Source organism: Centrocercus urophasianus, unplaced genomic scaffold (assembly GCF_019232065.1).
Source record: "Centrocercus urophasianus isolate 14NV4802_14NV808 unplaced genomic scaffold, USGS_Curo_1.0 seq_18, whole genome shotgun sequence".
Lineage (NCBI taxonomy): Eukaryota > Metazoa > Chordata > Aves > Galliformes > Phasianidae > Centrocercus > Centrocercus urophasianus.
Genome location: NW_024884733.1, coordinates 13,169,477 through 13,184,576, shown reverse-complemented (window position 1 = coordinate 13,184,576; position 15,100 = coordinate 13,169,477). Strand labels below are relative to the sequence as shown.

At 37.7% G+C, this 15,100-nt stretch overlaps 1 protein-coding gene across 4 annotated transcripts in view; it reads right to left on the bottom strand.

The window, feature by feature from the left end:
• The window catches only part of ABCA4 (ATP binding cassette subfamily A member 4), a 72,230-nt gene that overhangs the window by 31,404 nt on the left and 25,726 nt on the right, over positions 1-15,100 (bottom strand). For 3 of the 4 annotated variants that reach the window (XM_042819927.1, XM_042819929.1, XM_042819930.1), the window contains 7 exons: positions 13,613-13,818; positions 12,707-12,883; positions 10,663-10,885; positions 9,501-9,722; positions 7,818-8,022; positions 5,131-5,229; positions 992-1,216 (listed from right to left, as the gene is read on the bottom strand). In XM_042819927.1, the coding sequence (XP_042675861.1) occupies positions 992-1,216; positions 5,131-5,229; positions 7,818-8,022; positions 9,501-9,722; positions 10,663-10,885; positions 12,707-12,883; positions 13,613-13,818 (1,357 nt within the window). The remainder of the gene's footprint in view (positions 1-991; positions 1,217-5,130; positions 5,230-7,817; positions 8,023-9,500; positions 9,723-10,662; positions 10,886-12,706; positions 12,884-13,612; positions 13,819-15,100) is intronic. The other variant, XM_042819928.1, reaches the window with a different exon arrangement.

The following is a 15,100-nucleotide window of genomic DNA, read 5'->3' as shown; positions in this document are numbered from 1 at the left end:
CTACACTAGGTCCACTCTTGGCATCTCCATCCATCTCTTTCAGTTCCTGTATAGCTGGCTGAAAGGGAAGGAAGGCTTCTTTGTGCCTACAACGATAGGCAAAGCCCTTCCTTTGTAGCCATGTAGCAGCTGGAACCAGAGAGCTGATGAATACACACCACAAAGATAAGGCAGTGCTAGGGGAAGATCGACTGGGTAACCTTTGCCCTCTGCCTGTCTTTTTTCTTTTGAAGTCCTGTCCTGTTTCTATTCACCCTGAATGCATGTTCTTGGTGCCTACGTGAGGAGCTGTGACGACCCTACTTTTATCTCCACCTTCTCAAGAGAGAGCTGTCTGTAGTGGTTACTTTTGCTACAGAATCCATATGCATTCCTCTGAGCATCACATGCAGAAAACTCTGGCTCTCCACAAAAGAAAACACTGGCACTTAAAAACAAGACAGGTCATTCAGTAATTCTTAGGTGATGGCTTATGTCAGCATCAGAAAAGGCTAGATACAGATACACAGCACTTCAGAGAAATCCCTTTGAAACCAACCTTTACCCTCAGATGCAAGACACACCGAAGATAGGCAAAAAAAAGGTGGGGGGAAAAGAATATTGTTCCTTCCTGTCTTCCTCTCAGCACAAGTATTTATACTGAAGGTATAGTTCTGTTTAATTCTAGGAGGTAAGTTTATGCCTCTTGAAGGCTTCCCTTAGCAAGAACGCCAACTTGTTATAGAGACAGCCTGTATTTCCATTGTAAAAAAAGAAATTAAAGAGATTTCTTGAAAGGAAACTCTTCTATGTGTGGCAACTAAAGTATTCTGAGGGACCTCAAATGTAGAGGAGTCAGTGAGAAAGTAGCTAGGAGAGTTAGTGCTTCTTTTAAGCTTAGCTCTGGTAGCTGCATACTCTGCAATGACTCCAATCATTCCCATGTCTACTTTGTTATTAAGTACAATGAGTACGGTGTCTGAGAAGTACTCAGATGGCTCTCTCTCCTTACTATTCATTTCATCTTTGTCCTGGACATCTGTCTTAGGCTTCCCCGGTTCGCAGAGTTCTTTTTCTCGTTTGTGTTTACATTGTTTGTTTTTACCATCCTTCTTCCCCTGGTTGCCATTCTTTTCTTCTGGCTTTTCAGGTTCTTCACATTTCTTTGTTCTGCTTTCATCTCTTTCCCCATCCACGGCCATTTGATCCACACAACCTTCTGACTCTGAAGCTTTTTCTACATAAATAAAAATATCCAACATTTAATCAACTAAAACTTATTTTCCTCTTCAGAGGTACTTCGAGGAAAAGAAGGCAGTCCTCAAACTTGAGCTCTGCAGGAGCATAAATCATCACAATGCATTACTGAAACTATCAACACAGTACTTGCAGCCATCTAGCTTAAAGTCTGCTTCAGTGTCCAGAAAAGACATTTAAGGAAGAAAACTGACAATTCTGCAATTATTGATTCAAGAGTAGAACATTTTATATGTTTATACTCTGTCCATGCAGCTCCAGACTAAATTATTCACCAGAGAATAAGAGAAAAACTATACAAATATTTACCAGGTTTATAGAGACTCAGAGAAAAACAAACAAACAAATTAAAAGGTTAAACGAAAAACAAACTACTACTTAGATTAAGAGACTAGCTGCAGGCCAGAGTGAGTGAGTTGGTGTTGTTTTTTGTACAAGAATTTCTGGCTTCCCAACTTGGTCTAACATCATGCGTCCACAAAGTGGACAGTCACACAAAATCACTGATAGGGACAGGCTTGAATCATGAAAAAATGTGATATAAGAAGGACCTCCTGAAGCAACTGTTACAAAACAGATTCAAGCTGGTACCTTGGAATGCAACTAGCATTGTCAGATGGTCTGAGACTAAATTTTATTACGGAACTTCACCATAACTTTCTGCTTTAAGGAACTATAGTATACAAAGCCACATTAAATTATTAAATGGATACATAAACAAATTTACCTAGTCACCAAAAATGGAAAAATCAGTGAAACAAAATTTCTGTAGAAGACTTAAAAATTACCCAAATGATATACCAGTTTAATTTTCAGCCTTGCATCTTCATTATCTGACATTTTCTTATCCTATTTTCTTTCCAATGTATTAACCAGTTATGAAAAACAAAGAAAATGCCCAGTATTATCCTTGAAAGAAAATGTAAGTGTTGAAAGAAGTTTAACATCTGTTCATGTAAGCTGAAGAACTGAAGAATCTTAATTCTTCAGAGAAATAAGTAAGAATCATTAACTTCCTATACAGGAGTTGGTCCTTCCAATGTTCCATGCTTGAGAAAACTCAAGGCAATATTATTTGGAGGACAGAACAGTTTTTAGTTATAAGTATCTGCACGCCCTAATGCTAGATCAGATATTCATGGAATAATTTATACCAGAAAGGGCTTCCAAGGGCATAAGAAACTGGCCAATTTAGAGCAGGCTAGCTATCTTGAAGAATGGAGATTTTACAGCCTCTTTGGGCAACCTGTTCCATTGTTTGACAGTACCTTCACAGTAAAGACTTTTTTTCTTATATTGAATCAGAATTCCTGTTTTCCACCTTACATCCATTGCTTGTCATCCTTCTGCTGGGCACTTCTGAGAAGTCTGTCTCTCTCTTAGCCTTCTCTCTTAAGGTTGAGCAGATCCAGATCTCTCAGCACCTCCTCATTTGGTAATATGCTGCAGGTTCTAATTAACTTGGTGGCTCTTTCCTTGCTAATGCTCTCCATTAACTAAATGTCTCCCTTTCACTAGGGATGCCCAAATAGACAACTCAGTATTCCAAGTACAGTCTCACGAACTTTGACTAGATTGCAACGATCATTTCCACTGAACTACTGACTACACTATTGTTAATGAAGTTGAGGATGAAGTTGGTCTTCTTGACTACAGAGACACAAAACTTGATGGCTCATGTTCAACATGTTGTCCATTAGAACTTGCCTACAAAGCTATCTGCCAGCCCGGTTGTGAACAATCTGTACTGTTGTATGGGGTTATTCTATCCCCATTTATGCATTTACTTTGTTGAACTCTGTAAGGCTTCTATGAAGAGATTTCTACAGCCTCTCTTTTGGTCCCTCTGTAATAGCTGCCCTGTGCTCCACTGTTTCCTCCAACTTGGAACTTGGTATCTTCCACAAACTTTCTCCCATCACTCAAATTTGAAGCCACTGAACAGTACTGACCTCAATATTAGTCCATGAGGATGCCACTAACTGGTTCTCAGCTAGGCTTTGTACTGCTGTTTACACTCCTTTAGGCCCAACAAGTCCAATATATTTTCTATTCACTTTATTATTCACTCAAGCAGCCTATATCTAACTAATCCGTCTGTCAGAATGCTACAAGAATTCACACTAAAGGCATTGCTCAAGGTTTGATGACATCTGATGTTTTGTTTTCGTCAGTAATTCAGTGCTTTCAACACAGAAGAAAATCACATTGGTTAGGCATGATTTGCTCTTGGTTAATCCACGTTCTTTATTTACTGTCACTTTGTCTTTCACGTACTTGCCTTTCAAGAAGGATCTACCTTATAACATTACTAGGTACTGAGGACAGCATCAACGGAACAAGGATGAGATCTGCAGAAGAGACTATTGAACTGTGCCTTTTTTTTTTCCAACAGTGAACTGTCAGGTCAGCTCAGCTATCTGTTGTAACTTCATAAAATAAACTCTAGGCTTTACTTTGGCAAAATGTTTTTTGAAGCAATATGAAAAGTAGCATTAAAAACTGGCAATAAAGTGGAGGCCACTAGCTTACCTGAGCAACTGAATCTTTTGGTATTTTTAAGCTTAAAAAATCATGCGTCTCTCTTGTACTGGAAATACATTAACAACACACAGAACATATGAGTCATTAAGTTACACAGAAAAATTGTTTTTTACTAAATTTAGGTTAAGCCAAGTAACTACAAAAATGGTAAAACCCTGCAAGAAGCTATGGTCCAAATTTTAGAAACTCGAAGGAGCTCTTGTGCAGGATATGCACAAATTCCACAGAAAGACAATGAGATGTAGTGCCTGACGTCTGTACCTTGAAAATTTTGTCACTCATCTATGAACATGACATGTTCCAAGTCTTCCTTCAGTTCTTTCCTCCTCCTTCCTACACATATTCTAAACTGGTGGGCAGCAGTTGCAAAGCACAAACAGTTAACAGACTCTATAATGATCGAGACAAGCCTCTATCATTCTGAACAGCCTCACAGCAAGTCTAAGGGAAAACTTGCTCATCATCTCAAAATGTGCAGTAAGACAAAGCCTTTTCAAAGAGAACAGTGTTATAGCCTCCCCTTTTCTGACAGAACATGTGAGCTCTGGATGTATTATCAGCATATTTACAGATAGGATTAATTCCCTTCTGGTCTAAAAACGTTCACCTGAAATGAGACTGTCTTGCCAGCAGTTCGAATTGATGAAGGATAAAGATAGCAATAAAAAGACTGAAGGAATTATTTCTTCATCTGACATTTTCATTAATTTTATTGTTTCTTGTGAGTTTAAGACAGGTTTCAAAATACCACCTTCAGCAATCCTCTTTTCCAGACATTAATCATCTTTACACATTAGTTCCTATTTAAATACAATCATCCACACAATATTACCTATTTACTATATCAGTATCAATGCACAGAAAACAAGTGCAAAAGCAGGACTTCAGGACTTACTCAAATTGGTCAAAGGGTGACAAATTTTGATCTTGCTTACAAATCAAAAGGAAACCAAGTTATATTAGTTTGAATTAGGAAATAATCGTGTTTAGATAGATGTGAGAGTCTCAGTGTAAATAAGATCATCACTGTTTCACTCTGACTAATTTAACAAATGCTATGTTGTGCAATAAGAACTCCTCAAATGTCTCAAAAGGTTTTAGTTAGAGTGGAAGGTTGATGATGCTTGTTAAACCATGCTTTACTGGCTCTCAGCTGGAACACTGACTCACCTCTCTCAACTCTAATAATAGCAGACCACCAGAAGTTCAAAGGCACCTGCTGAGATTCCCATTACATGGCTGTCCCTAATCTTTGCAGCAATTTGTGTATTGGAAATGTGGTTGCATAAGCACCTCTAGATTAGTGGTTTCCAAGTTATTTCTAAATACCAGAGTTTTAAAAGAACTCACCATCAGCTGTCGCTGTTTTTTCAGCTTTTGGGTTTCTAGAACCAAGCCAGTAAGACTCCTGCAAAGGGAAATACCAAGGCTGTGGTAGGCCATAGTCCCCTGCAAGAAAAATAAGAAGGTAACGTGTGCTTTGTAAGCATATTCTTTGGTGAGCACAAATAAATCTAGACAAAATCTGAATTATAATTACAAACACCTGCAGTTGCATCAGCAGTCATAGTGTTAGATATCAGAATGCCAAACTGCACACTAACTACCTGGTAGAACAGATTTTATTTGCTTTTTTTTTTTTTTTCCTCCGAACATGAGTAAAGAATTCAGAAAATGTGTGATCTGATTAGCTCTATGTTTTATTAAATAAAATGTGGTTTAGTTACAGAAGCTATTCTCTACCTGAGGACAATGTGAAATCTCGCCAACCAGGCAGTAGTTGCCAAGGCACATCCTGATTACTTTAGATGTGATCCCAGCTCACTCAATCATTTTCTTTTAATTTCCCCTCAATACTCGAGAGCTGACAAGAGCAAAAAATCTCACCACACTTACATTTATTACATTGGGCCTGAATTCAACACTGGCAGTGAGAAAAGAGACTGTTTTAGCACATAGCCTTCTGGGAAAAAATGACAACTAAGTAAACCTTTTCTTAAACAGAAACGGACTTTTTTGGTCAAAAGCTTGAAAAAACAAAGTACAGTAACATTATCAGTACTTGTTGGACCAGACTAGAGTCAGTGGGGTTAATTCTGGTGTTCTTGGGTCTCACTAATTCATAGAATATAGGGATCTGAGCTGCTGCGTTTAAAACAGGCATGCTTGTGAACCTACACATTATCGATCTTGTGTTATTTAAAATAGGCAATCAGAATTTCTGATGCTCACTGATAGTGGGGCTGTACAGAAAAACTCTTTGTGAAAGCTTCTGTATTTTCTTTTTCTGGCAAAAATAGCCTTCTTGTCAGGCAACCAATTGTACTGCCATTAATACGCACAAATACCCCATCTGCATTCATAAATAGTTTGCCTTGCACTTGTTACAGACTGTAATTATATCCTTTTGAAGCTGGTGGCAAAAACAACTGCTTCTCATTCAGGATGAATGCAAAAAGCCAAGTAAGCTCCATTATGGAGCAGAATGCTTAAGTAGCCAAAGGACTAGCTTGTCAACAGGTGGTCATCTGCAGAAAAAAAAAACTTGAGCAGGAGCTGATCCATATGATTCATAGGATTATCCAGGGAACTCATACAGTACACTACAGCATGGATTTGGAAGGGCTACGTTTGTATAAGAGAGAAATGCTAAGCAAAACATCAGACACAGGAGAAGAAAGATGAGGAGATCGCAAAACAAATACTGGGAGAAACTGAAGCTACTAGATAGAAATGCAGAGGAATACTACTTTTGTGAAAAGTGATAACAGAAAAAGATATACTTGGAAAATCAAGTGAAGAAACTTTCTCCTGTTGTTTAAGTTTTGCTGTGTTCATGGAAACAGTGCATTATGCATACTTGAAAAAACCACCAGATCTGCAACACAGGCTTGTCCAAAAAAGGACTTTTAGGAAAGTTATTCCATATCAGCCTTGAAAATCAAAAGATAAATAATAAATTGCATTAAACTTCTTTGGGAGGATATGTTCGTTAAAATTCAAAAAGGTATTAATTTGATATAGCATAGCTCACTTAGGAAGGGACACAAAAATAGCAAGATTCAGGCCGTATTTTAATCTGAAGCAAAATATTTCCAAACACAATTTAAAAAAATCCATATGTTTTCTGATTGGGATTAATTATTCTAAGTGATGTGCTCAGACAAGCACTGTCTTACTGTAGCAATCAATTATTTTTCTTCATAGCTAGAAAATCTGCAAGGCTTCAAAGCCTGAGTAGCCACACAATCAAAGAAAAGAGCATCCTGGAGACAGTCATGTGCCAAGAAACACATTCTGGAATAGCAGTTCACATGCAGAGCAAAAATTAATGAAAATAAAGCTTGCTCTCTTGCATAGCATAAGAGTCTGCATTTATTGCTGTGTAATAATATTCAATGAGAGGGAGGACAACCACTTAAGCTACAAGGATAAACAATTTTCTCATAGAGAAACTCCTTAAACTTTGTAGTTGATAACCAAGAAAATCCTTTTATGATTTTGCAACTAGAACCAGGGTGCCCATTAAGAAAAAAATCCACAAAGAAACTTTCACAGCTGTCTAGGAACCAGTACCTGTCAGGAAATAGTACCCTCCTCTAAGAAAGGACTGGCCTAATGTGGCCATGGTATATTTATGAACTAGTGTCATTATTTTGGTATTTTTAAAATGTATGGGTGAGGATGATAAATTCTCATTAGAAATGGTTGAAACATCTCAAGAGGGAAATATGCACATAAATTGACTTTGAAGGTATTTTTGTTAATTTAATTTCTATTTAAATTTTGACACAGAACCAGGACTTGCACCATCTTTCTTCTTTCCTCCATTTACATTCATTTCAGGAGCAAAATGGGAGAAAGAAAAAAAAGAGAAAAAAGAAAAAGCTCTTAATAAACCAGTGGGGCCATAATGGGTAACACTCATGGTCTAGAGCATCAAATATCCTGTTTCTGAAAAAGAAATACTCAGAAACTGATTAGATTAATATAATTTACAACTGCCACTATTTTATATTAGTAAGAAACTGGCATACCTGGAAAAACGTGATCAAGGTACCAAGAAAGTATTCCATAGAGAAAAGCATCAAAAAGCATCATTTTAATGGAAAATAAAAAACTATATTCATCTCCTTCCAAGGGACTGGTTCTGATGTTACCCCACTGTAGGCCAAGACCTTGCTCTTCGTAGCGTGACAAGTATTCTGTACCAAAACCAAAAGCTACTTGAGAAAGCAAACTCTGCAATAAAGAAAAAAACGTTATTAATTCAGACAGAGGGACATTTTTTAAACACAAAAATAAAAAGAGAAGACTTTTAGGGACTGGACTTCAAAATTTAATACTGCATAAAAATAGTAAGAAAAGAAATGTTTTCACTTTATTATCAGACTGCAGTGTCTAATCCCCTGATTATGATGAGTGGTGCAATTCTAAGCTGTAACTAGCCCTACTAGATCAAATTCAACCTTTCTTTAGTGATATGGGATCTTTGAAAGATTTTTATGTGAATGTCTCCACTCGGAAAATCTAAGATATAGATTTTGTACTGAAGAAATAAACCCTCTGGGTATGAGATAAGTCCAGTGTCAGGAACAAGACAAAGCACACCAGATGCTCAGAATAATGTTTGGTTTTCAATTACCACTCACTGCTCAATTATTTTATTGTCCTAAAAAAAATATTTTTCAGACATTCATTCACAAACACAACCCTGCTGTACTCCTTGTAATTAGCTGTTCTTCAGCGGCCAGCCTTTTAAGAACAAATACAAGACAACCAGGCACACCAGGAACAGAAAAAAGCATTCACTGCTTCCAGTTGCAAATTAGTTCAACTGGAACAGTTCTTGGTTCTGACATCCTTCTCTTTTTGGTGAGATTTATCTTTATGCTCAGATTGTGCGTGAATTTCAAAATTTCTTCTCAAATCAGAACTTGTCATGGGCCAACCTAACTCAGTTCCTGACTTACTCACAGAAATGTTTTGTGTTGTATTACTTTTATTTGTAGAACTTAAACTGGCATACATTCCATCCATAGATTTCTTAGTGCAAGAGTAGAGGACAGTACATTTCTTACCTAAGCTGTTAAAATGCTCCACAGAGATGGGAAGACTGCATTTAGTTCCCTTCCTGTCTGACTCGTTGTGGTGAAGAAAATCAATCTAAATAATTCTGCATGCTCATAGTTCTGTTTCACAGAAAAGTAAAAAGTTTCCAGCTTCACAGCAAGATATTTGCCAAAGCTTTGATTTCTCTTTTCAAATCCTACTTCTAAGTTCATGTAAAGAAGGAAAGTGAACATGAAATCTTCTCAACCTTATATTACTCTTCGGCTAGATTAGAGGGTATGAAAAAGACAACCCCTTCTATTAAGTGCCTTTTTATTTATTAAATATACCAGAAGTGAAAACTGTTTTGAATTACAGGAATTATTCAAAACTTTTTTAACTGTGGTGATTTCCTAACATCCAGACAGTAAAATGATATTTATTGAATTTTCTAAAAGCCATAAAACTATTTCTTGGTCACTAGGCCTGCTAAAAAAGCCTATTCTCTTCCAGTCTTTAGTTATTTGAGAGAGGTCTAGAAGTGTCTGTTCCCATGATTGGAAAAAGCTGAGAGGATGAGGTGTGTGGTGCTTTGTTACTCACACACAGATACTGAGCAGGGCAGTTAAAATTTGAACCCAAAGATATTATATGAGTGAAAGACTTACTGCTAGGATCTTCAGATTAACAGTCATGCGATCTTGCCAGACAAAGCAGACAATGTGAGGCAGGTACAAGGTGAAATACAGGACACCACTGCAGGCAGCTGCCAGATTTGCTTTGGAGAAAAATGTGCTCAACAAGAAACATTGCATTATGGTGGCTGTATTGAATGTCAGTAGAAATAGGAAGAAGAGAAGCGGATTGCTATAATTCAGGACTTGGCCATGCTGTAAGCAAAAGGAAAACGGATTAACTTAAGAGTGCTACTCGTGTTCTGAACTACTAGAAAATGTCAGAATTGCTAATGAGACATAACCTGTAATGAGCAATAAAAGCCATTCTTTCTCACCCACTTTTTTTTTTTTTTTTAAATTCTTCCTGCCAGTAATGTTTCAACTCTTGTGGTCGTTACAATAACAAAAATCCTTCATCTAAATTTATTCTTGCCTTTGGATTGTGACTTCAGTTCAATGCTACAGACTGTAAAGTACATACTTATATTCGATGACTGAATTAAGACTGCAGCTGATTGAAAACACATTCTGTCCTTGTCTCAATATGTAAATGATTCCAAGCAAGAAGTGCAAGTGTGGAAGTTCTCCTATTTTAAATGAAACCATCTGAACTGTCATAAATTTTTTTTCACTGATCTCATATCTTCTCCCCAGTTCATTTGTTCAATGTGTAGGAAACATTATTTAAGAAAATCTGAAAAAAAATACATCTTCAGAAAATATAACAGGAAAATTATAAAGCACTACTTTCTGAACGCAAATTACATTCTAATTCCAGAAGGCTATCACTGCTGGGGAAAACAACAGCAGTTTCTCGGAGGTCCCTGTGTACTAAGTAACCCACAGCATATCTTTTGACTATTCTTCCTTGGAACTTTTTGTAAATGAAACAATATACAGAGTAATTAATTAGATGCATTGTTTTGTGAGGGTTCTCACAATAAATCTTTCCAGTGAATTTTACTTTCCATCTCTGCTAAGTGCTCATGCTGTACAGAGGACTGCTTACAAGAATGCGCTTCCTGCATGTTATGATCAGAACAAGTCAACAGCTGCTCCCATCTCCCTATGAATGACCACTATACCTTCCCAACAGCAAAGCATCAACAGTGCTAGGGAGAGTTTTTATGGTTGTTCATGTGATAACCCTTACCATAATCAGTGCTGTGAGGAGGAACGTGCTCACAGCCATCATGAAGAAGCTGTCTAGGAACCAAGTGCACCAAATCACTCCATTAGTGATGCCTCTGTTCTTCATAGCCTCCTTTAGACGCTTTTCCTTCTCCAGCACTATACTCTTCACAGTCATAGAAACGGAATATATCCAAGCTAGCACCATGAAGATGGGAAAGGAGCGGTTTAAGGTTATCATAAAGCTACAAAAGCAAGCGATGAAAAAATTTAAGTAAAACAGACAAATATTAAGATGAAAGGCAAGAACAGAAAGGAAAAGACTGGGAAAGAATGCATTTATTAAACAAGGGACTGGAAATTCTCAGTCTAAAACTAGGCTATGCATAGTGCAACAAAGCACCACAGGGTTTGCATATCCGCTCTGATATGCCTGTGGCTGCTGTAGGCTTCAGAGAGCTTTTGCACAGATGAAGATTCTGTACTGCAGTATTCTCAGAGGGGAGGAAGTAAACAGCAGGCTTGCCAGGGCAACTACCTGTCAGGCTGGCAGGTAATGGTAGATCAAACAACCTGTCTGCAATCTGCAGGTATCTGAACTACTAGAATTGCCTGCAAAGAAACACACTGAATAAATCAAAATGATTTCTGAAACATTTTTTTTAATAGTTTTTTTATTTTTTGAATGAGATTTATAATAAGACAGCAGTAGTAAAGAGCAGCACTGGAACAGGCATGCTCCAATCAGAAAAGCATGCACCACACCATCTAGAGCACATGTTCAGGCAGTGCTAATGGGAAGGTCATAGCAACCACAAAACCTCTGAGGACCCTCTGCACCCAAAAGGCTCACTTTCTCACCCTCTGAGCAAAAAAAAAAAAAATAAAACAAAACCAAAAAACCTTCCTCCTTCAGGAAAAGAAATTCCTGGAATTCGTTGCTAGATTTGTGTGATATTTAAGACAAAAGCAGTCATTCCATAAAAAAATCAATAGACTGGAATTAAGGAAAAGAAGGCTAGATAAGATCAGGTAATTGCTTAGAACTGTACCATCTACAAAGGAAGGAAAAGGACCGATGTTAGCAGAAACTGACAGCGCACATCCAGCTTTATTGCAAACACTCTTTATGTAGTTATAAATGGAAAAAAGAATTAGGGATTAGGATTCTGAAAGAAAAAGTTCCAAGAGCCTAAATTGTCTTGAGATTCTGCAAGATCTGTAGAGAGCTGGATGTCTTTGAGCACCAGAAATACGTAAAGCTGTGAGAACTACTACCTCTAAATATAGGGCTAGGGTTTGATAATACACCTGATGAGACTGGGTTGCTGTATTCTTCAGAACTTACAGAGATAGAAAGACAGGTATAAGTTCTACTGGGACTTGTATTGTTTGTTCAGTTTTTCTTTAGAAAATGGCTCTTTTTGTATAAAGGTAGATTTTAGAGATATAATTAGGGAAATAGACTTGCTACAGTAGAGAGAATCCTAAATAACCGAAGGAGGCAGTGTGGGTTCCAATACAGGTCAGTGCTTTGCATTTAGTTTTGCTGCAGGTGCTGTTCAGTTTCAGAGTTAGTTGAAAGCTTTCAGAAAGATAATGCTTTTGTTGGATCCTGTTTAATACACAAGGGATAGATCCAGGACTGACTTTTTTAGGTACCAAAGGATTTTATCTGGGTGTCATGCTGACAGTGAGTTCTCAGCTGTAATTAGTGTGAAACCTTACGTTATTACCTGAAAACAAACAAACAGACAAAACCCCATAGTTGATTAGTTATTTATTCTGCTGTTAAGGGGGGCAGTGTTTTTTGCTCATTTTTGGTCTGGACACTGGTTGCCTGGTTGCAAAGGCCAGACTGGGGTTAGGGGTAGAAACTTGGCAAGGGTGGCTTTTGGAGTCTGGGTTATGGAGGGATATGGAAAAGAACAAATTCAGTTATGCCTCAGTTACTGCTCTCGGATATATGCCTTAGGACTAGAGTTAGAACTGGTGCTTGGGAGTCTTACAGCGTCCATCACAGCAACTAGTCATCAGAACTGAAACAATAAACTGCTCTTACTCACACATCATCCACAAAACATGGATATGGCATTTGCTGAAGATAAATTCCTTGTGGCACTTCAGTGTTGGTCTGGGTCTTTATAATCCCATGCTCAATCATATCTTGGAGATATGCAAAGCCTCCCCAGATATAACGTAAATCATCCACAGGATCAGCTCTTGGACCAGGATCCCAATACCTTAAAAAAATTTCACATGGAAATCATTTGGGTAAACAGTAGCTTTAAGGAAAAAAATAAAAAAGGAAAAAAATCTTAGCTACTGAAGTTGCTGGGGCATTGCTCATAGTTGCCTTTTCCAGTTTGGTCTGTCAGACCACAATGATTGACAAAGATTATAACCTAGAATATTCTCTCGATTCCTTTAACTTTCTCTATACTTAAACAGAATAGTAATTTTTCACAAAAATGTACATAAATAAATCATGTTGCAGAGAAATTGTTTTAGAATAGAAGTAACTATTTGTAACATACTATCCTTAGACATTGAGTTAGATTTCAGTCATCAGACCCCTATGTGGGGGCATTTGAGGAGATATAGCAGAGAAGTTCTGCTGTTCTGGTGGAGGAGAGATGGATCACAATCCATGTGGTTCTGCCTTGTTCACTTTTCTCTGTAACAGTGCCAGTTAAAATCTTGCAGCAGATTAATGAACAGATTCTGAGCACAGTCATTCCCTTTCCCATACACCCATGCACCTACCCACTACCTGGCCTGATGGTTGCATGAGTGATATACCACTTGTGTTAGAACCTGGTAAGTGGAGATGGATTCTGCTCTGCATTACATACTAAATACTGGTGAATACAATTGAATTTCATGCATGTATCCAAGGCAGGTTCTAATGTCCTTGCATTGCACATACTCAGGTGATAACCAGGAATAACCAAGAAGGAATCACCACCTACCTATCTTTGATTTTATTTGTTTTCTCCACAGCATCTATGTCCATCCGAATCTTGTATTTCACATGCAGTGGAAGAGTTTTTCTTGTAGGGTCTATATCTGGAAAAACCACACCAGCCCAGAATTTGTTTTCCTCTAGTAAATGAAGGGCTTGATGAGTTAGCTGGGTTTCGTCATGATAGCCTTCAAATTTATCCAGAGTCAAGCACTACAAATAACCACAAAGATAACAAATGCGTTGGAATAAGCTAGCAAGAGATATTAAAGCAAATATGAGTGGCTGACAATAGAAAACGTAGTTTCATACGAAGTAGTTGCCATTTTACTGTGAAAGTGGGCAAATATTGGAAAAGGATGTTCATACAGGATGCAAAGTTTCCATCTTTGGAGATACTCAAAACCCATCTGGACATGGTAGTGCGCAGCCTATTCTATTTGACACTGCACTGACAAATAGAGTTGTATTAAATGATCTCAGGAATCCTTTTCAACCTAAAAAATTGTACGATTATTTGCAAACTTGTAACCGTGACAAAGAGTAAAGATCTTCCTATAAAGAGCAGAGAATGCTAGAATCCCACCTTTCAATCCCATTTACAATCAAGACACCTCTCTATTTATAGAAGGGTAGGGACTGAGTTTACTCACACATTATGGCAGTAAGTTTCTAAACCTGACATCTCATCTCTGACATTTCCTTTCCTGCTTTACAGAGTACCCAGAGGGAGAGTTTCAGGAACTAAATGGGGGAGCCTTTTGAAACCAAGGAAGCAGTAGAATTAAAAGCAAATGCATTAATAAATCCTCCCAGCATCTCTTGTCTGGTCTGATAATATCTATCTGATTAACCAAATGTCCTCAACATACAGTTGAGGAAGAAAACCCAGCCCTCTGGATGAAAAGGATGCTTCCCCCACCCTGTTCTAGTCCTTGCAGGGCTTGAGGGAGTCATGAGCAACACACTATTTGGTTTCCTAGGCTAACGAATATCTTATAAGTATATTACTGACTCTACTACAGATACAGCGACAGAACATTGCCTTGCTTAATTAAACTGTAAATTAGAAAAAAAATCATTAAATTTAGCATTTTATTTAGCAAAAGAGAAATCTCTTCTTCATCTCAAACTGGCTTCTTAGTATGGTTTAGGAGTTTTACTTAGCTAATAGCCTGAAAAGACACTATGCATGGATGATCTCCACTTCTCTCTTACCATGGAACGTAACTACAGGGTCATACATGACCTTTCACTGCAGAATGTACAGTGTGTGGACTAGACTGAGAAGCAGTACAGACTATTACCCAGGTGTCCAGCCAAAGAAGCAGCAAAGATTCAAAAGAGAAAACACAAGTGCTTATGGGTTCTCTTTGTGAGCAGAATGAAAGAAAAACTTGTGCAAGAATACAAGCTGACATATTAGTGTTGCAATAACAGCTCCTTTGAAGTGAAAAGAGATTTTATATTGTAGTCTACAAGACAAAATCTGGAA